The sequence below is a fragment of the Anguilla rostrata genome, chromosome 7, assembly GCF_018555375.3.
Source record: "Anguilla rostrata isolate EN2019 chromosome 7, ASM1855537v3, whole genome shotgun sequence".
Lineage (NCBI taxonomy): Eukaryota > Metazoa > Chordata > Actinopteri > Anguilliformes > Anguillidae > Anguilla > Anguilla rostrata.
The window spans coordinates 55244038-55266368 of record NC_057939.1 but is presented as its reverse complement, the minus strand read 5'-3'; the positions used below and the strand labels follow the sequence as shown (position 1 = coordinate 55266368).

General features: G+C 46.3%; 1 protein-coding gene across 3 annotated transcripts in view; it reads left to right on the top strand.

The window, feature by feature from the left end:
• Positions 1 to 22331, top strand: part of LOC135260102 (zinc finger protein basonuclin-2-like) — a 188119-nt gene that overhangs the window by 60372 nt on the left and 105416 nt on the right. For 2 of the 3 annotated variants that reach the window (XM_064345281.1, XM_064345283.1), the window contains exon 2: positions 7314 to 7517. In XM_064345281.1, the coding sequence (XP_064201351.1) occupies positions 7314 to 7517 (204 nt within the window). Of the gene's footprint in view, positions 1 to 6171; positions 6851 to 7313; positions 7518 to 22331 lie in introns of those variants that run through there. The other variant, XM_064345282.1, reaches the window with a different exon arrangement.

The window sequence follows — 22331 nt, the reverse complement described above, 5'->3', positions numbered from 1 at the left end:
CATATTTCAAAAATGTTTCAAACGTGTTCTGTGGATGTTGAATGATCCTGCAGCCGGTTCCTCACAGAAGGGCTGATTGACGTGCAGCCAGGAGGCTTTTCCAGAGGAAACTGCAGCTCTGGGTATTGTTCAGGGCGTGTTATGACCATTATAGTACAGAGGTAATCATTATGTTCAGGACATTGTTTTTCTTTATTTCCTAGACTAGATGGCTGTCCTGTCTTGACTTATGATATTTCTCATTCTGTAAGTCTGGAGCAATTGAAATAAAGCACTTTGCCCAAGGGCACTACAGCAACACTTCACCTGAGACGGAGGGTCGCATCTATCAAACCGCAGCGAGGCGTTTAGGCCCTGGCAGAGATGATGCAGAGGGCTGTAAAATATGCGAGCGTATTTACATAGCGCGCATTATTATTCCCGCACATTAACGAAGAGATTAGCTAAACGTTTCATCGCGCTTCGCTGTTCAGCTGCAATGCCTTTATGCGCATATGCGCATATGTTTCAGCTAACTGCGCATCTTTCAGGCCGTTTTTAAAAAATCTAGAGTTAAAAATTTACGGATTTATTTCAGAAACCCATCTAAATATGGCACTACAGACTTGACAGAGATGATCCTGGAAGTCATGGGGGGGGGGTAATATGTTGCTGGGTGTTTTGTGTAAAATGCACTGTTTGACTGGAGGTAGCGATGTCAACACCAGACAGGACTGCTCAGCAGATCAGTTGCGAAAGAGCATCTATTTTGAGACTGAACATACAAACAACACAGATAGAGTTCACATTGTAATAAAATTAGTCAGATGATATTGAGCAGTTCACCAATGACAAAAGAAAGTTTAATAAAGTTTTCACTCTTGCTTCAAGATAAACATTTTCAGTCCAGTGCCATGCCGATCACTGGGTCATGTGAGGAAAATATTGCATTGTAAATGAGTATGTATTACACACAAACCCAGTGAACAAAACTAGTATTAACTGTTTGGTTGGTGGACTGACAATACACATACCTACTTTGTCTTAAAAAAACTCCAAGATATGTCTGCAGAGAAATGAGTTCTCTGAAGAAGTATGAAATTTAACATTATTTTAAAAACATAAAAAGTGAAAAGGTAATTAGGCCATTGAGAAGAGCATTTGAATGCATCATTTCTTTTTTTTTTTTTCAATTCTTACAGAATATTTTTCTGTCATTTCAGTCACTGCTGAACACTAGATAACCTGTACTAAAAATATTTATTTAAAATTTGAGTTTGTAGTGCATGCTCAATAAGTGAATTTGCCCTCAGGAAACACTAGTCTTAACCCCAGTTTTACTAATGGTACATGAATAAAAAGCATGCAAAATTGGCCTTGATGTCATTCACGTACGAGGGAAGTGAGCTTTGACCTGTGCTCACAGTGCTGAATTTGCTGGTGGCAGAGGACATATTGGATTGTTAATGCCCACAGCATTATAGAGGAACTGTGTGAAAATGGCCTCATGACCATGAAATAAAGCCGTCGCACACAGAATGGAAAAGGTTGCTGTCCCCTTAATGGTGGCTAATGGCTTTAAAATGAGCGCTAAATCGTCCATTGTGGGGAGAAATGAGAGCGCGAAGCGATTCATTTTGAGTAAACATCGCAGTGGCATTAAGAGAAATGCTGAATATGAATGTGAATATTCACAGTGAATATTTTGTTGTTTTACTGCACCGTTGGGGTCTGTGCTGCGAATCTCGTCGGTCTTTGCCCCCACGCTTCCTGTTGAGCGGCCCTTCTGAGAGAGAGAGAGAGAGAGAGAGGAGAGAGAGTGGGGGAAAGAGAGAGAGAGAGAGGGAAAGAGAGAGAGAGGAGAGAGAGTGGGGGAAAGAGAGAGATTGTGGTGCATATATGGTCAGGGCAAAGTGACACACTGTGTACCAACCAGCCTCTTGTGGGTAGAGATGGTCAGGAGGCTTACGACCCCCCACACCCCGCCCCCACCCCCCCGGTCTGGGACGGCCACAGAGGCAGGTGTGTTTGGACACTTGAGGAGCACGTCTAGGCCTCAGAGGAGACACTCGGTTAAAAATAACTGGCTGCCCATTGCACTGGAAGCATCTCATACTGCCACTGCTTAGGAACTGTGTGACCATCCTCGCTGCAGTATAGTCTCAACATTACACACTTTTTTCTGTTCTGTATGTGAGTGGAGGCCAGGCTGTATGTGAGTGGAGGCCGGGCTGTATGTGAGTGGAGGCCTGGCTGTATGTGAGTGGAGGCCTGACTGTATGTGAGTGGAGGCCTGGCTGTATGTGAGTGGAGGCCTGGCTGTATGTGAGTGGAGGCCGGGCTGTATGTGAGTGGAGGCCGGGCTGTATGTGAGTGGAGGCCTGGCTGTATGTGAGTGGAGGCCTGGCTGTATGTGAGTGGAGGCCTGGCTGTATGTGAGTGGAGGCCGGGCTGTATGTGAGTGGAGGCCGGGCTGTATGTGAGTGGAGGCCTGGCTGTATGTGAGTGGAGGCCTGGCTGTATGTGAGTGGAGGCCTGGCTGTATGTGAGTGGAGGCCTGGCTGTATGTGAGTGGAGGCCGGCTGTATGTGAGTGGAGGCCTGGCTGTATGTGAGTGGAGGCCTGGCTGTATGTGAGTGGAGGCCTGGCTGTATGTGAGTGGAGGCCGGCTGTATGTGAGTGGAGGCCTGGCTGTATGTGAGTGGAGGCCTGGCTGTATGTGAGTGGAGGCCGGGCTGTATGTGAGTGGAGGCCTGGCTGTATGTGGGTGGAGGCCTGGCTGTATGTGAGTGGAGGCCTGGCTGTATGTGAGTGGAGGCCTGGCTGTATGTGAGTGGAGGCCTGGCTGTATGTGAGTGGAGGCCTGGCTGTATGTGAGTGGAGGCCTGGCTGTATGTGAGTGGAGGCCGGGCTGTATGTGAGTGGAGGCCTGGCTGTATGTGAGTGGAGGCCTGGCTGTATGTGAGTGGAGGCCTGGCTGTATGTGAGTGGAGGCCTGGCTGTATGTGAGTGGAGGCCTGGCTGTATGTGAGTGGAGGCCGGGCTGTATGTGAGTGGAGGCTGGGCTGTATGTGAGTGGAGGCCTGGCTGTATGTGAGTGGAGGCCTGGCTGTATGTGAGTGGAGGCCTGGCTGTATGTGAGTGGAGGCCTGGCTGTATGTGAGTGGAGGCCTGGCTGTATGTGGGTGGAGGCCTGGCTGTATGTGAGTGGAGGCCTGGCTGTATGTGAGTGGAGGCCTGGCTGTATGTGAGTGGAGGCCTGGCTGTGTGTGAGTGGAGGCCTGGCTGTATGTGAGTGAAGGCCTGGCTGTGGGGATTGTTCTGGCGAAGGTTGCCTTGTAACCATGGCCACTGGGCTGGCTCTCTGTATGACCAGATCCCCCAACCCGCAGACATTACAATTAGACAACCCAGTAATCACTGCACAGAGCCTATTGATTCCCACTGAGGGAAGTTCATGAGCTAAACAAACTCTGTGCTCTGGTGTTACTGAACTGCATTCTGTACATTGTCACATTTGCTGAAGAACTCAATTTTAGAAATCTCACTGTTAGAACTGTTTTTTTTTCCAGGGGAAAAGGGGAGCAAATTGAAATATAATGATTTTTTTCACCAGATGGCTTCCAAATAAACACTTGTGCCCCTTTCCCCTCAGCCGTCCCCCCTCACCGCCCCACCCCCCCCCCACCCCCATAAGCCCCAGCGGCTCCTGGCCCTCAGGGCCTGCTCCAGCAGTACTGCAGGCCTCTTTGAGCACACTGCTCAGTTTTACTCTAATGAGTTGCAACACTGATAATGTGGCTGATGATCTTTCATTGATTTCGCTATCACTTGCTTGTCTGGTAATTGATCCGTAGCTGAGCCTCTAGTTAATTATATGGGCCCTGACATGGCCGGGTCTGGGGGGAGTTTCCAGTCCTGCAGAATAATAGTTTTAATAAAGGAGTCTATTACTGCGCCTCCTTGTTTTTCTGCTCGTCTCCTGCCTGCCACCGCTGCCCGCTTTCTCCTTCCTCCCTTTCTGTCCTCCACCAGGGCAGGGAGGAGTGCTGGGCAGTGTGAAAGGAAAAGCAGGAAAGATGGAGGAAGGGAGACAGTGAGAGGGAAAGGGGAGGTGGGGGAGGTGGGAGACGTGAAGGGAAGGAGGTGAGCAGAGGAAAGGGGAGGTGGGGGAGGTGGGAGAAGAGGAAAGGGGAGGTGGGGGAGTGGGGGCAGAAGGGAGAGGGGAGGTGGGGGCAGTGGAGAGGAAAGGGGAGGTGGGAGCAGTGAGGAGAGGGGATGAGGAGAGTGGGAGGTGGGAGACAGTGAGAGGGAAAGGAGGGGAGGTGGGATACAGAGGAAAGGGAGGTGGGGGAGGTGGGAGACAGTGAAGGGAAAGGGGAGGTGGGGGAGGGTGGGACATAGGGAAAGGGGAGGTGGGGGAGGTGGGAGACAGCGGGAAAGGGGAGGTGGGGGCAGTGAGAGGGAAAGGGGAGGGTGGGAGCAGTGAGAGGGAAAGGGGAGGTGGTGGAGGTGGGAGACAGGGGAAAGGGGAGGTGGGGGCAGTGAGAGGAGGGAAGGAAGGGGAGGTGGGGACAGTGAGAGGGAAGGAGGGGGAGGTGAGGGAGGTGGGGCAGTAGGGGGGTGGGAGACGTGGAGGGCGGTAAAGGGGAGGTGGGGGCAGTGAGAGGGAAAGGGGAGGTGGGAGCAGGGAGGAAAGGGGAGGTGGGGGCAGTGAGAGGGAAAGGGGAGGTGGGGACAGGAGAGGGAAAGGGGAGGTGGGGCAGTGAGAGGGAAAGGGGAGGTGGGGGCGTGAGAGGGAAAGGGGAGGTGGGGGCAGTGAGAGGGAAAGGGGAGGTGGGGGCAGTGAGAGGAAAGGGGAGGTGGGGGCAGTGAGAGGGAAAGGGGAGGTGGGGGCAGTGAGAGGGAAAGGGAGGTGGGGCAGTGAGAGGGAAAGGGGAGGTGGGGCAGTGAGAGGGAAAGGGGAGGTGGGGAAGGTGGAGCAGCTAAAGGGAGGTGGGGCAGTGAGAGGAAAAGGGGAGGTGGGCAGTGAGAGGAAAGGGGAGGTGGGGGCAGTGAGAGGGAAGAGGGAGGAGAGGGAAGGGAGGTGCTAGGAGGGTAAACTCAAAATAGAAAGATTAAGGAAGGTAGGAGTGGCGCAGTGATAGAAGAGGGGGGGGCAGAGAGAGAGAGGGAGGGGGCAGAGAGAAAAAAGAGAGAGGGGGCAGCAGAGAGAGGGAGGGAGAGAGAGAGAGGGGCAGCGAGAAGAGAAGGGAGAAGAGAGGGAGAGAGGGACGGAGAGAGAGGGAGGGGACGGCAGAGATACTTTGACTTTTTGGCCTAAATAAAATTTAAACAGCTACTGTAGATTATGTAGAACTGGAATTTGAATGTACTGTGTGTGTGTGTGTGTGTGTGTGTGTGTGTGTGTGTGTGTGTGTGTTACATATGGTATCTATGTTTTGGGTGTTATGTGAAGCTCCATGTTATGTGTATGTAAAAAAAAAAAATGAAAAAGGTCTAATTTTAATTCAGTGGAGGTCCCAGAATGACACTTAGAGCACTGCTGGATGGTCTGCCATTACTCAGGCTTTTAAGAGGCAGTACCAGTTGTCGCCTTCCATTTTCTGTAGCAAATTTAAAGTAGCTTTATGGCTTCAGTCATTTAATGTTGTACAAAATGTTAATTTCTTTTGCCTGGCGCCAGGAAATTACTGTGATATCCTCCCTATAAATCCATGTAACATTACCTGCCTTTTGTGTAATAAGAAAAAGATACAAACCATTAGCAATAATATAAAAATGTGTCATAACTCATTATGGTGTTCATCATGTATGAAAAGAGGGAAAAGAAGTCCCCTCAATATTGTAACTTCACGTCCTGATGGTTTCTTTTTTAATTCTCACATTTTCGCCGGAATAGCCTCTCTGGGGGGACCTCAGACGGCGACACTCGTTCATTGTCCTTTTTTCATTAAGTGAAATTAGAAGGTGTCCAAATGGGGTTTCTGCGCAGCGCCTTACTTGGTGACTGCTCTCTGTGTACGACGGGACTGCTTCACTGCATACTGTCATTAGTTATTTAATAGCAAGAGTGGGGGAAAAATGCAAGTATTATTATATTTTTTAAAGAATGGGTATCAGACTTTATGGTCATGTGATGTTATGTTTCACGCGCAGTACTTAGAATACCCTGGCGAGGATGATGTTGCGTGAGGTTTAAAGTCGTTAAAGGTTTGCGTTTACGAGACGCTCGTTAAAGGTGTCCCGGCTTTGGGAAACAAAAGACAAAACAAACGAGCATCAGATAACGTGGTACGTTCAGCGGCCGTGTCAAATTCGAGCAGGTACTGAAATGAGGGTTGCTCTTTTCTTCTTTTTTTTTTTTTTTTTTAATCACACACATGTGTTGCGGGTGTAAAGAGCAATGCGCTAAGTGCAGGTTGGCCGTATTTATTACTCACTAAGCAGCGAGCGGCGGAATTCCAGAGGGGGCCGGAGCGGGAGCGCGGGATGTGCTTGACAGTGGAGCCGCGTGCGCTCTTAATAAGGCAGGGACAGCCGTCCCTCCCAGGCTGAGCTCATCCCGCTCAGCGGCTCCTGAGGCGCGGGGATGGTTTCAGCGAGGGGGGCGAGCGCGCGGTGTCATTCTGCGCCGGGGAGAGCAGCGGTGCAGTTGACTCAGAGTGCGGCGGCCTGACACACAGCAGCGGAGCGTGGAGAGGTTGCAGGCAGACCAGAGCGGGAAGCGGTGCCGGCGGCGGGACGGCAGGGCTGATAAGACGCGCGAGGCAGGCTGGAGCTCCTGACGGCGCCAGGGCTTTTTTTGGGTGGTCACACACCTGGTTTTTTAGGCAGCTGGGAGTCACCGCTGCAGGAGCCCAGCATTTTGGTGAGAGAGGAGAGGGTTGGCATTTGGCGGGCGGGGGGGTGATTCTGGTGTTAGGGGGACAGGTTGTCGGGTTGTTAGGGGTGTGGTGTGGGGCTTTGGTTTTGGTGCTGTGTCTGTGTTTTGGGGGGGAGGCTGTTGTTTGATGGGGTTAGTCTATGTTCAGGGAAACTACTTGACAGAAAAGGTAGGAGAGGAAAACAGAAAAGACATACCCCTCCTTCTTCATCTCCTCCTCCACATCCTTTCTATTCCCCCCTTTTCTCTCTCCCTCCCCCTCACCCCCCCCCCCCCCCCCCCTTACCTTCAATGCTCCACTCATCCTGCACTCTTCCACCATATACCCCTAAGGAAATACACATACTCCCAGCTCCTGAATTAATACAGAGCACTCCTGTGCTACATGCAGCCAAGAGCTCTCTCTCTCTCTCTCTAAAAAAAAAAAAAATCCACCTTCACTTTTCAGTCAGAAGAGGCAGACGCGGATGTGAGAGACAGAGACGCGGCCGGAGACAGAGAGCACGAGAGGGCACGAGACAGCGCTCGCAGAGCCACCAGCCGTCTAAACTCCATGCAGTTCGGCACAAGACCGGCAAGTGCTGAGCCAGGCTTCCTGGGGACATGGCAACAGAACACTGACAGCAACCTCCTCTTCAGAATGTCCCAGCAGGTAAGTTGTGCTCCGTGTCTTGTGCAGACTTTTTTTCCCCCCAAGTTCAACTGGTCTCTTTTTTTTATTTTTATTTTTTTTACTGCTTGTTGTCATTGTTTTTGTTGTTGATGTTGTTGCTGCTGTTGTTGATGATGTTGTAGTTGTTCCATGGCGGTGGCTATCATGATTTTTAATTTTTTTGTTTCGTTTTGCTTTTAGTTTATGTTTTTTTTTTAAATGCACGCTTTCTTCAGTGACATTCTGGTGCGTGTTTAGAGTTGAAGATGCTTGTCTTATGTGGGACCTCACTTGCGCGAGGACAGCAATTCCAGCACTATCCGCGGTGACAGCTTTCCAAGATGACAGCTCCTATGCTAATTCGCTCAGTTTCATACCAAATGCTGACGTATTATTTTCAATAAAAAGAAAAATATTACCATTTGTTTTTACATTTTTGTTTGATTTCTTAGTGAATTTATTATATTTTTCACTTTTCATAAATTCGTCCTTTTTTGTGATAACCCGCACCGATGCCGTCCAAAAGGGCCCCCCTCTGGCTCCTAATTGACTTCATGTGGTCGAGGCAGGAAACGTTAATACGGACTGCCGAGGGGAGAGACGGTGTGTATAATCTACAAATGGGAAGTGATAACTTGACCGAAAAGACATTAGAAGTTTTCAGAACTGTATGTAGGTTATAGGTCTTAATGTACGCTTGTAAAAAAAAAAAAAAAAAAAGTTTTGTCCGTACCACGTTTTTTAGGAACATTTGTGAGCCGTCATATTTTGAAAGGGTTATGGGTGGGGGGGAATTGAGGGGGCTGCTTGAATCTCACTGGCAAGATGAAGTGCATTGTTGGGAAACGGAGACGCGGAGCCAGTAGGAACGGTATACCAGGGAAGTAATAACTGACAATTAATCACTGGAGCCGGTGTCTCCGTACCAAGCACTCAGTGTAACGCACGCAGGCCGACGCGTCTCCCCTTCGCACAATTTCTTGGCTCGATCGAGTTTTAGAAGAACTTTTTTTTGCTTTCTTCCGTGACTTGAAAACTTGGACTATGTTCTCTGCAGGGGAGGGAGTTTTCAAATGAAGATTTAAACAAGGGTGTCTCCTTTAGAATGTGCGATTTAAGGATGGATGCCTTCAGCTGTTTCTTTTTTCCATAAATTTTTTTTCCTTTGAAAGGACGTGGGCATGAGTTTTTGACCTGATTTTTTTTAGGGTTTGCGGTTATTTTGTTTCCGTAGTAGTTACGGTGTGCAGAATTATGAACATACACACTAAAGAAAATAAGACATGTCTTTATACCAGTACATTTATTGTAGCCTGTTTTAAGTGCGTTTAATATTCGCTAATGCAAATGGTCAGCCTTTTTAAAAATGCATCCTACATTTTTAATTTTATAAATATGTTTTGAACTGCATACAGTGTTCTGTAATAATAATAGAGTTGTGAAATCAATCGATAATCTTTAGGTCGTACAAGTGCAATAGCTGGTCTATGAAGGGGAAGGGTAGCAACCAAATCTGGCGGATGCTGGCACGTGCACGCACATGGGCAAATGTTTTCATCTCTGTGGTCTCCGTCGTTACCATCAAGCACGAGTCTGTTATTCATCATTCATCCGCATCAGTTCATCATCTTACGTGTTTAGTAGGATGGGCGCTATTTCTCCTAAGAAGCCACAGTGACAAACTATATTATTTGATGGTAACTGATAATGCCTAATGTCTGAGAAGCAACACTCTCGTCTGGTATTGAGTCTTAGTTATATTTTAGTATTATATATGGTTATATATCATGCTTTATATATGCTGGCATTTTATAGCAATGGCGATTACAAAACGATACCACTGATCTGTTAATGCATGTCTGGGTCAACGTTGCAGTCTTAAACGAGTATACACATTTAATCGTATATGCGTTTATGTTTGGCTATTTTGATCTCGGCGTGTTTTATGTTGTATGGAAAACAAATATCAGTGTGGCGATGTGCAATGTTTTAACATACTCAGACCTGTCATGTGAAATTTTTTGATTTAGGTGAGGTTTAGAAACCCTGGGATGACTGATAAGTAGCCTAACTACCAAACCACATAGGCGGTGTTCGATTACATTTTGGCACTGAACCATCACCTATTTTTAGAATTCAATCCAAGAAGCAGTATGAGTCTGACGTCAGACTGTATTTGTTTATGAGCAATTATGGACAGTTCCTTAAGTATTAAAAAGTTCCCTTTTTATTAAAGCTGAGTGTATCATTTTGTTTAAATTCAGTATACGACTAGACATTTTTGTATGTTAAATTAAATTCACACAGTCTGTTGAAATATTATCTTAATGTCATTCGTTCTGTTTTATCGTTTTAAAGGAACCCACTTTATATCACTAAATAACCACGAAATGCAATAAGTTTACAATATACCAAATGAACGCAACAAAGCGTGCACAATCATTCACGAATCCATTTAGGAATTCTGGACCTATAAGTATCACGCATTTATTAATAAAATATCAGCAATTGTATTTTGCTGAAGGACATTTCAGCCTAGGGACAACTATCGATTTGCTGAGATTATTGACGTGGTTTCTTGCTTAAAGAGTCTAATGATTTACATAGGTATTTATTTTTTATTTACTTTATCATTTTATGAGATGCACCTGTGGACATATACAACGTGCCAGTAATGACTGGGGAGAAAAGCTTTTAATAAGTAACCTGTTTTACACTCCCCAATATTCGCGAAGCGTTTCATTTTGAAGAAATTAGATGGAATATTAAATATTGCAATGCATTAAATGCAAATAATTTGTTAAAAATTCAAAACGTGTGTTTGTCCCGAGTGCGTGCAGTATCGTTTTACACCAATGTTAAGGGGTTAAACTGAGTAATGTGCCTTTCAGTCATAAGTCACCTTCAGCATGCAGTTAGTGAAAAATAAACAACACTGAGACAGTGTATTTCATTTATTAGACATGCGATTAATTACTTACTTACCGTGTTGCTCTTTATGGATATTACAAGTTATTATTATTATCATTATTATTGGAAGATAATTGCTGTGATGCTTGTGTAATCAAATGTAACACACCCCCACGGCTTTACCCACTGAACTCGGCTACTGTCGTTGTCAGCGTGAGATTTATGTAGTTAAAAATATGTATATAATTTCAGTTTTGTATTTTATGATGATTTCGCCAATTTAACAGTGTCACATATTTTGGAGATACTATAAACTTTCTTTGTTCTTGCAGTTGTATGTATGTAATAAATGGGGTACGTTTTTTTTATTGATCATTTCGAATTATCCAGAAGCTACAGTGGACTACTTTTCCATATAATTCACTACGAATTAAAAGTAATGGTCAAAGTTTTTCCGTATATTCTTTTCTATTTAAAATAAAATAAAACACAAGTATTGTCTTTTTATTTTAATTTCGGCGCGATGCAAGTTGGTGGAAATAGAGTTTTGAGATCGGTTCGGCTTTTAAAGGGTGCGCGTGATTTTTTGCGTGGCTCGCGTTATTGACGCGGGGAAACCTCCGAGCAACCGTTAACAGTTTACCGTTAACAGAGCGCGAGTCTGTCAGACCCTTCGATTCGGCCTTTTTTGTTGTTGTATATTCTGTCAAAAACATGTGGTCGCTATCACTTAAAGTGTGACATATCGACAAAGCCATAGAGCTGGACTGGGTAGTGACTGTGGCCCTCTTATCGCTTTCCTTCTTCATGTCAGTGAATAACCTATAGTGACACAGACCAGAATAAAATCAACCGCATGTATCTGCGTTCACTTAGAGCTACATAAGTTCCTTATCGACACGACGTTGTCGTTTTGCAACTGACTGCTGAACACTGAATAAACGAGAAAGTATAACATATGTTTGTTGTTTCAAGTGAATGACAACCCGTAAAGGATATGGATTTAATCACATCCAAAGCTTTTTGTAAGTACATTACTTTTGTATCAAAGCAATATTATTCTCATCTAACCAGCCTCAGTATTCCACATAACTTTGTAGGCAGATTTAGCTAGATTAATTCCAATCTAATGCTAATAAATTGAAATTATTGGATAAAGGAAGTCAAATAATAATTACAATCTACGCTCTCATTGTTGTCTTCATCACAAAGAGGCACAACAGAAAACTAAATCCAAAATGCCGCCAAATAGCCTAGATTTTGCAGGCGAAATTAATGTGATACTGTATTAGGCCTGTTATGATTTACTGTATCGATTAACCCCAGTTAAAATAGCTGTTTTGTTGGAACTGTTCAATAGATTTTTTTTCTCGGTGTTTTAACTTGAATTTTTTAAATTAAACTGAAATACTGAGGTTACAATGGCGCGCGTTTAGTTTTGCTTGACGCACTGAAATAGTATTCCTGTACGTCCACGTACCGTAAACTATGCATGCCCAAAACATCAAAGACTGCCTTCTACCTGCATTCCGATTGAATTCAATAATCAATTTGTGTATATTGCACAAATCCATTATACATGTAGATTTATGCGCTTCCGTTTTTATGGCTTTAATCTGGCACAAAATCGTATCAGTTATAGGAAGGTAAAGTCTTTATGGGTAATAAAACGATTTATCATCCGATTTTAACTTCATCTGAATAAAAGTAAAATTTGAAAATAAGGTTGAAACAGAAATTAACTTTAAAAAAGGCGTTTGAAATATCCCTTGAAACTATCCTAAGTGACACACATACAGTTCGGCTAATTGTGCCGCAAAAGTGTCTGATAAAACTATATTGAATGAAGAGTAATTTAAATACGGAATTCTGTGATATACTTAAATTTAACACCTTGGGGACTGTCGACAATAATGAAGTTCAAGGTGGTAGGCTAGTGCTGTGCACGTACATCGATATTCAGCACCTGTTTGTGAGCTCCGATATTCATGCTTTTCATATTTCTCAAAAATATTTCCAAAAGTTTTACATGAAATCGCAAAATATGTGATGGTTAAATTGCATGAGTGCACGCGCTTGTTGTTTCTTGATTGTCAGTAATTGTGTTTACTGCATATCTGCCACACAGAGACCTTTTAACCCGTTTGTTCATTAACAAGTCATCGCGCGCACATGCTCCCAAGTGTGTGAATATGCGCTTAAGAGTAGCCCGCGTGCGGAATTCACGCGGGACACCTTTAAAACAGCGGTTCGTCTAACCAGCGCGGTTTGCTTGTTCTGACATATTGGTGCAATTAAATATGTATATATGTTGGTATTTCTTCAGAGCGCTGGGCCCTTGGATAAACAAGAGAAGGCTGTGATATTGCAATAGTGTGTGTGCACGCGCGTGCATGTGTGTAAGTGTGTGAATGTGTGTGCGTGCATGCGTGTGTGTGTGCGTGCGTGTGTGTATGTAAGTGTGTGTGTGTGCTCGCGCACATGTGTGTGTGTGTTTGTGTGTCATGTGGACAGAAGCAGTATATTTTTCCGTCCTTGTTCAGTGTAGTGCGTGTGGTGGCGTCTGTGGCTGCATGCTGAAGGTTTAATTTCGGCTGGCTGTCCCGCACGGGGAGGCCCACAGAGCGGGTGCCGGTGGACTGAAACGGGATACAGAGGTGGCGACGCCCCCCTATTGTCACCGGGAAGGTCCAGGCAGAGCCTTGGTGACTAATTAGACGCTGAGTAAGACATCTGTTAACAGGCTTGCCGCAGGAGGAAGAGCGTCTGTGTCGCCTGATCTGGGGCAAGGGTGACATTCAGCTTGTGTGGTGGCGAGGAAAACACACCCATGCCCGGGTCACTGTGGCACGGGTCACGGGTCGGGGCTGGGCTGGGCTGGGCTGGAGGTCACAGCCGGGAGGGAGGAGGCTTCCGGTCGGAGGCTGCCGTTCTCCGAGTGGATTCCGGAGAGTTCCGCAGTCTTCCGCGGCGCTGCGAAGCCGTCCTGCTCTTGGGCCGTGTTCGACGCGTCACGGACAGCGCGATTCATTTTGATGGCGGGGAAATTGTGAGGCTCTGCAATAATCCTGCGCAGGGCCAACGGTAACTACGAGCACCCTTCCCCCTGCCCCCCCCCCCCCCCACACTCTCCTCCGCTCCCATAATTCCACCGCCTGGCCTTGTGGTGAACTCGCGAGTGGCGCGTAAAGTTCTCAGGCTGGTTGGAGGGGAGTGAGGAGGTGCTAGTGAGGAGCCCTCCTCTTAATTAGGAGACCCGCACTGATCTGTGTGGTCACACCTGGCTCTGCGTCGCTTATTTTCCTCGGGGGGGGGGGGGTTTGGACCGCGCGGGGCGAATCGGCGTCGGGGTGAATGTCCCCATTGATCCCGCTAACCGCCACAGCCTGTCCGCCTGTCGGCCACCGCGGCCGGCGAGCTGTTTGCCGCGCGGTCCGCGCCACAGTGAGGCTCCCTGTGTCACCCGCCGCGCACACAGCCCGGTTTGTTATTCTGGCCGCGGAGAGAGGGAGAGAGGTGGAGGTAGCAGGAATATTTCGGAGTGGCAGTGCATGACCTGATTTCGAGCCAGCGCCCCCCAGCCCCCCCCTCCCCGGCTCGCTTCCTCCCCTTTTTCCTCTTGTCAGGCGGGGGCGTTGGAAAGTGGCGGACTGCTCTGGTCAGCGTGGGCCAGCGCGAACCTCGCTGCACCTTGCAGGAGGGGACGGGCGCGTTGGGGGGGACGTGCGCATTGGGGTGGGGGGTGGGGACTGGGGGGGCCAAACAAGCCCTCATTCATTGACACGCCACCCCGGCCACCACTCCAACAAGGACATGTCTGTCAGGCCAGCTGTTGGGCAAACATGGCGTCTGAACACTTTCGCTTTGAAAACAGACTTTTGCTTTTTTTTTTTTTTTTTTACCTTTGAATCGTCAGTTTTTTTCAAGTTTATATTAAGCGGTGTTGTTGTCCCCCACATCACGCCACCTCTAAACTACACATCCCGCTGGAAGATGCCCGAACGCTCTTGGTATCATTTCAACAAAGTGATCGTATGTTCTGTGTATGTTTTAAATTCATGGTGATTGTATTATTCATGCTTTATTACCATAACGCTGTTTTTCCAATTAAATTTGTGCCCTGAAGTGGAATATCTGGTGTAACTGTGCAGGATAATTTTAGTATTTTAGTTATAGTAATATTGGGCAATTTAAGTGGGGTTTAATTATTACTTATCTTCATGATAATATTTGACATCAACAAACTCAAGAAAATCTGTGGATTTTTTAACCAGTAATTTTTTCTCAAAATTTTTTCTCTTACTGGTTATTAAGCAGATGTATAAGTAATTTAGAAGATTACTATTATTATTATCATTTAGCATTGTATGGTATTTTGGTAATTTTGTGGATCATGCAGAGCGTTTTGTATGATTCGAGCGTTGATTAAATTGGCTGTGTGTATGTGCGCGCACATGCGTGTGTTCGCGTGTGCTTGCTTGCGCTGTTACCCACCCAATCCTGGAGGGATTTTTTAATAAATTTTTTTTTTTTTCAGCCGGAGGTTTTGATGAGAGCTGCTCGCTGTGTAGCTACTTCTGAAGTCACAGCGTATCGATCTTATTTACATTTTATTCGTTCTGTCGCCTGAACATTCAGCAGCTGGCAGTGCGGAGCGGGCTCCCAACGAAACGAAAACATCCTGGCGCGTCGCGTTTTCGTTTTCCAGTCCCGCTGTGTGTGTGTGTGTGTGTGTGAGTGTGAGTGTGAGTGTGAGGGTGTGTGTGTGTGTGTGTGTGAGAGATGCCCGTTTGGACTGTCCTCCCCTGGCGCAGACGAGGGTAGTGATCGATACGTGGCACCTGACGCCCACGCGCAGGTTCTGCAGTAGCGTCCGTCTGTACGCCTGAGAGTCAGAGAATTTTTAGGATTCTTTTTTTTTTTTTTTTTGCTATGCGGGATGTTAAGAGACCGGCTTTCAGCTTAACGAATCCCGAGTTTCTGAATGGGTGTGAGAGAGAGAGAGGGGGTGGGGGGTTTGGGGGGGTCAGCCCTTCCTCCACGGTGGTTACCGGGGCGCCCCCCCGCCAGGGCCGCGGTGTTTTCGGCGCTTGCGTGTGCCTGCTGAGAGTTCAGGCATGATAAAAATGTGCGCCCATCTGCCCCGGCTTATCAGCGCTGGAGCGGTGAACGATGGCCGTGCCTCCCCCACCCCAGCTCTGTTCCCCCCCCACCCCTCCCCGCTCTCCCTCTGCAGGATGGCCGTGCTTCTCAGAACCCCCGCCCCCTCTCCCCCAGCTCTCCCTCAGCTCCCCCCTCAGCTCCAGGCACACGGTAGCTCTCCTCTTCCAAAATATTCAGACGGCAAAACTGAAACAGCAAAGAGGCAGCTGTGGAACGTCACATAATTATTTTTTATAAAATTAAAACACAAGCACGTGTGTGCAGACATGTATGTATGTATGTATGTGTGTGTGTATGTATGTGTGTATGTATGTATGTGTGCGTATGTGTGTATGTATGTATGTATGTGTGTATGTATGTATGTGTGCGTATGTGTGTATGTATGTATGGGTGTATGTGTGTGTGTATGTATGTGTGTATGTGTGTGTGTATGTGTGTGCGCGTGTGTGTATGTATGTATGTATGTGTGTATGCACACCGTTAGTTTGCACGTGTAACTGTGGGGTGATTTCAGTCGGCCAGACTCGGTGCTGAGATCACTTTGGGCTAGCGTGCGTACTGCAGCCCCAGCAACCTGCCACTCCCTGCTCCTGTAGCTGCATCACATCGGGCCTGAAGAAGAACTCTCAGGTGGCCAAACCCATTTCCTGTTCATTTACACACTCTCAGGGTGTCCGTATTTTAACAGTCACTTCTTTAACAAAAAAAGACAAAAAAATAATATTTTGCAGGTGCCACCGTTCCGTTGTGTGTAAAGTCCGCGAGTGCTGGTCGCAGCGCTGCTGTTCTGTGGAGGCGGAATGTGATCTGTGTGCACACTGGACATGACTGGAACAGAGGAAGGCCTCATGTGGGAGTTCTTTAGATACGCAGGCCCTGATTCAGCCGAACCACAAAAGCACAGGCTCCAGAATCCTTAGGTCTAATCAGGAGGGTCTTCCATTCTTATACCACAGTTTCTTTTTTGGCAGTCTTTGTGAATGTTACTGGAAAAAATACAAACATTAAATGACTACTTATTTAGCAAAAAAATAATTTGTCACACACACACACAGAATGTTAGTGATTTTACACATTGTGCAGTTGTCATTGCTAAAGCATTTTAAACAATCAACCTAGTTTGCAAAACAAACGTGTGTTTTTTGGTTTAATTTATTGATTTAATAATAATCTTTATTGCCTTCATATTGTTGTAACAGCATAACCACAGCATTATCTGTCAGATTTCTTATATTCATCTCAGTCTTTTTTCCATAAATGAGACTTTAAAAATTAGTGTGTAGTTCAAGTGTGTGAATTCAGGGTGGGTTGGTGATTTTATATTTACCAGCTGAAACATGTGAATCATTTGAATTTAACACAAGTTGCCACATAGATTTTTTTTAAAGATTTAACCTTAAGTTACCTGAGTATATTTACAGAAGCACTGATTAAATTACTACTCACTGTAAACACTGCGCACAAACAAACAGCCCAAACTGCTGGTTTTTCAGTATGTATCTCCAGCCATGCATTTTCCTCACTGACTCGCCATCTGTGCTCAAGCAACATGATACTAATGTTTAATAAATAATAAAATGCTTAAATAAGATGAAGTCTCTTTATGGCAGAGCACAGTTTGGTTTCACAGTAATGAAAAGCTGTTAGTTGAACATGAATACTTAAGTCAGAAGTTTATTCTTTTTCATTAGAATTGATAAAATTATAATTAGGGCAGGCATGTTGGCTGAACTCATTTTTCTTTAAATGTTGATGTCCTTGAATGTGAAAGGATAACAGCTACCGTTTTTGATTGAATGTTTGAATGATTTATCGATTGATTGATTGATTGCCTGACTAACTAACTGACTGACTGACTGACTGACTAGTTTATTGTTCTTTTGGAAAGTCATCATGTGTCATACAATGATCATCAGAAACAAAACAGAAAGCCAACAATAATAACAACAACAAACAACAACAACAAGGTACCTCAGCTTTACGATGGGCCTACACACACACACATACCCACACACGCAGCACATAATTAAAGTGCTCCACATTTAGTAATATGGTAATATAATGAGGAGCACCATCCACACACTCAAAGGTTCAGTTGTGTTTTTTTTTTCTCAGTTTGCTCAGCAGTCCGATAATATCTGCAGCAGGCTGCAGTTACACTTTTAACCCTCTAAGGCCTGAGATCGCAAATACACCATTAGAACGTTCTCAACCGAACATTCTAATGCCGATGATGTCACAGTCACTGCTGGTGACTGAAAGGAAAGCAGAGTTCTAGAACACTGACTCGGAATTTCAAAAGAAAACATTCCAGAAAAAAACACCCTCCTCTGTACAGGGTTAATTTCAGCTGGTGCTTCTCGCGTCCTCGCTCTCTCTCTCTCCCCCTGATCGGAGAGGAAGTCCTCACGTAAAGGGGAAACTGCTGTTTCAATAAGCCTGTGAGTCAGGATGTGGCCACCCCTGGCCGGGGCGGTAATGAGGGGACATTAGCGCCATCCCGCCCCTTGTTAGCGCCCTGATCGTTTGACACGGTCGGAATGCCGCTCGCAGCTGCCTGCCGCCGTGTTCCGTGTTCCATGTTCCGTGTTCTGGAGGCGCTGAACGGGACCCGCTCCACGTAGAGCCTCGCCCCAGGAATGCTGCTGACAGGCGGGAGCTTTACATTAAACACACGCGTGTACACACATCACACACACGCGTGCACACATGCGCACGCACACACACACACACACACACACACACGCATGTGCTACAGGATGTGTGTGTGCTACCAGCTATTCCTGAACAGTCGTCTCAGTCTCAGTCATTTTTTTCTTCTTCGTTTTTTTTGTTGTTTCTTTTTGGTGATAAAAAGCTGAAATCCCCACAGAAGTGAAATTAAATGAAGGTGTTTATTTATGTACTGGAACCGCCTACCTCATGGTCTGTGTGATTTTTGTTTATGCATTTTGAGTAACGTGTTTTGAGTTAGGCATTTTGAGTTCCGTATTGGCTTGGTCCATTGTCAGTGCCACACCTTGAAAATAATATTTTATTTTAGACATTATGCAAGTGGTTTTATGCTATTAATTTAAATAAAATAAAAAGTGGGATTGTATATTATTATTATTATTATTATTATTATTAATAACAATAACAATAATAATAATAATAATGTTCCTTGTTTATGATTATAGCTAAGAAAGCAAGAAGCAGTAGGAGTTGTTAGGATAGTAATAATTAGACTTCATCCTTTTTTATTTAGTTTTTTTCTTGTGGTCTTCTCTGTTGTTATATTACGGTACTTGTTTCTGGTCGTTCGGTCCTAAGCAGGAAGTGGGCTGTGTTTTTAGCATTTCTCAAAGTGATCTCCACTGACATGCCGCACAGTAACAAGTCCAGGGTTCATTAAACAACAACGTAGTTTACCTGAGTTTACAGTGAATCGGGTGTCCTCTATGAGAGTAAAATCTGCCGTGTCTGACTTGTATTGAACACTGTACATCTCACTTTTTTCCTGAACAGAACAGTGAAACTGTTTTATAAACCAACCATTATAAGTCAACCGTTATTAAACTGATTTAGAGCGATTAGTAAATTTGAAAGCGATTAATCGATTTAACCGATTAAATCCGTATCGGTTCTGAGCCAGATGAGGTCCCTGTAAAGCGGCTGAAGGTGAGACGTGGCGATCGGAGCGCTAGCCGCTGGGGTTTAAACGCTGTGGAAGCTGTGCTCTGAGAAGCCGGGCGCGGTGGGGGGGCAGTGGTGGAGCAGGGCGCGGTGGGGGGGCAGTGGTGGAGCAGGGCGCGGTGGGGGGGCAGTGGTGGAGCAGGGCGCGGTGGGGGGGCAGTGGTGGAGCAGGGCGCGGTGGGGGGGCAGTGGTGGAGCAGGGCGCGGTGGGGGGGCAGTGCCGGTGTAGAGGAGTGTGTTTCGCCCGTTTCGGTGGCTGTTTGTTCGGTGGAATCGGTCTGCCGGACTGGGCTGCGCGGTAAGCCGCGGTCTGTGCCGGCCCGATGCCGCGTGCAGGCGCTCGCTCCGGAGCACGGGCGCGGATTAGGGGAGCGGCTGGGGAACAGTCACCGGCCAGGACCCCCATTGTCTGAGACACTGTCCCGTACCAACACAGCTGGGAGAGGGCGTGAGCCCCTCTCTCTACCTATCTCTCCTTCTCTCGCTCTCTCTCTCTGCCTCCAACTCTCTCGCTCTCCCTCTCTGCCTCCAACTCTCTCGCTCTCCCTCTCTGCCTCCAACTCTCTCTCTCCCTCTCTGCCTCCAACTCTCTCTCTCTCTCCCTCTCTCTTCCTCTCTGCCTCCAACTCTCTCTCTCTCTCTCCCTCTCTCCCTCCAACTCTCTCTTTCTCTCTTCCTCTCTGCCTCCAACTCTCTCTCTCTCTCTCCCTCTCTCCCTCCAACTCTGTCCCTCTTTCTCTCTTACTCTGTCCCTCTTTCTCTCTCTTTCTCTCTCACTCTGTGTCTCAATTTCAATTTCTCATGCTCCCTCTGTCTCTCACGCTGCCTTTTAAAATTTTAAAACATTCAGAAAAAAACATTTAATTCAGAAATAAAAGATGTTTTTATTTTTTTTGTGTGGCAGGTTATGCATTTAGTAAAACAGAACGAAATGCGTGTGCCGCTCTCTGCAGTGTGTTTGAGCTCTCGGACGATTAACATTTAACAAGCAGTGTTAAAGGCAGCTGCGTTTCTGGCCGTTTGGAACCTGCGTTGGTAAACTTGCTGAACCAAGTGGGTGGTTGGGCAGTGTTGCGCTGGGCTGTAAGGACAGGACTGGATTCAGTGAGAGAGGCAGATACTCCCTCTCACACAGTGCCTTCATACTCAAACTCAGCATCAGCAGATACCATGTAACAGAATGCATGCCTTTGAAGAAGTGTCTGAGGTATTTTCAGTAGTGTTTCAGCATGGAGGTCGATGGGGCCTATGTACAGGTGTACCGTTGGGTGGCAGGTCTTCAGCACATCTGTGTGTGTGTGTGTGTGTGTATTAATGTATGTTTTTTTGTGTGTGTGTGTGTGTGCGTGCATCTGTGTGTGTGTGTGTGTGTGTGTGAGTGTGTGTGTGCGTGTGTGTGTGTGTGTGTGTGAGTGTGCTGTACTGCAGAGATATAATGGCCCTTTGTTGTGAGTGTCTCTGCAGCGTTCACCTTCTGATGGGAGCAGAGCAGAGTCGGCCCGTCATTAAGGATGCAGAGTGAGGAGTCAATTATTTTATGCAGGAACCTCGTCTTCGGCAGATTAGAATGCATGTACATATATTACAGGGGCGCTATTAGGAGATCGGAGGGGCCGAGGTTTCGGTGGAGAGTGTAGGTGGTGTACAGTATGGCTGGTATGGAATTACTCGATCTGGCAGAACAAGGTCCTGCCCAGTGTTACATAAGGAATGAAACCAGGGGACTTGATGGTCTAATTAAACCCAAACAGTTCCTATCGTGGATTTTGGAAGAACGTTCCTGTTCACTGTGACCTCAAAATCACGCCGTCACTTCCTGGCTTCAGTGAGACTGTTGTGTGTTATCCGTCGCTTACTGGCTTCAGTGAGACTGTTGTGTGTTATCCGTCGCTTACTGGCTTCAGTGAGACTGTTGTGTGTTATCTGTTTAAGTGCATTTGCTTTTCCAAATACAGGTGTTGTGGTACAGCACAAAAACACTCTTGGGTTATTGATGAAAATTTCACAGTTTATATGTCACATTTAATTTTTTCTTTGTTCTGGTCACAAAACTATGTACAATTATATATTTCCAGCTTCACCAACTGAAAGAAGGGCATCGTAAATATGCATAATATGTGTGTAAAATGTAATTCATAAATATGTACCGTAACATATTAGACATATATTAGATTATTGTGAATATGTTTTAAATGGAGATATTTTAAATATTGGCATAATTGTGTGGGGATATGGCAAACCGTCCTTATACCTTTTTCAGCGGTAAACAAAGCGCCCACAAGACCCAGCAAACAGGGAAGAGACAGCACCAGGGTAGGGTTGGATGTGAATTATTGAATAACAGGCATATTGTGACCCTGACAATCCATAGTATCCATTTTGCACAAATTGCCTAATTTGCCTGTGTGATAGACTTCAAATGAACTGTCGGATATAATTAGGAGGTCGGGTGCAGGAGATCATGATGCGCCATGTGCGATCTATTCCTCACCCCCCTCCCTTGCCCCCCCCCCCCCCCTTGCCCCCCCACCGCCCCAGAAAAGGAGCAGTTTGAGTCACTCTCCCTCACTCCCCGGAGAGACTGGACTGCGGGTATTTATAGACCAGCTGATATGTTTGCATTATGCAGTCCAGCCACAACCCCCCCGCCCTGCCCCCCCCCAGGAGAGGGAGAGTGACAGAGGTGGCAGTGTGTTATGTGAAGACAGGTCATCTCCTGAACTTTTCTACCCTGCCTCTGAGATTGGTTTAACTGCAATGCATGTCAATCAAATCGAAATTCAGCCGTGACAAGAAATCAACAAGCGAGGGGGTTGAAGGGGCGACCTGCGTCCTGTCCGTCGTTAAGTGGGTCTGTGCCAGGTCCTTAGTGCATTAGCCTTAGCGTTTAGGGACAGTACCAGAGTGGTCTCATTACAGGAATAAATGACACATGCAGATCATCTTTTTACTCATGCCTAACAGGCATGCATTTTGAGTATGTGTGCTTCTGGTAAACATAAACAACGGCCTTCACTCAATGTGAGTTACCTCACGCTGCCTTAACTCACCTGGAGGATGTGTGTG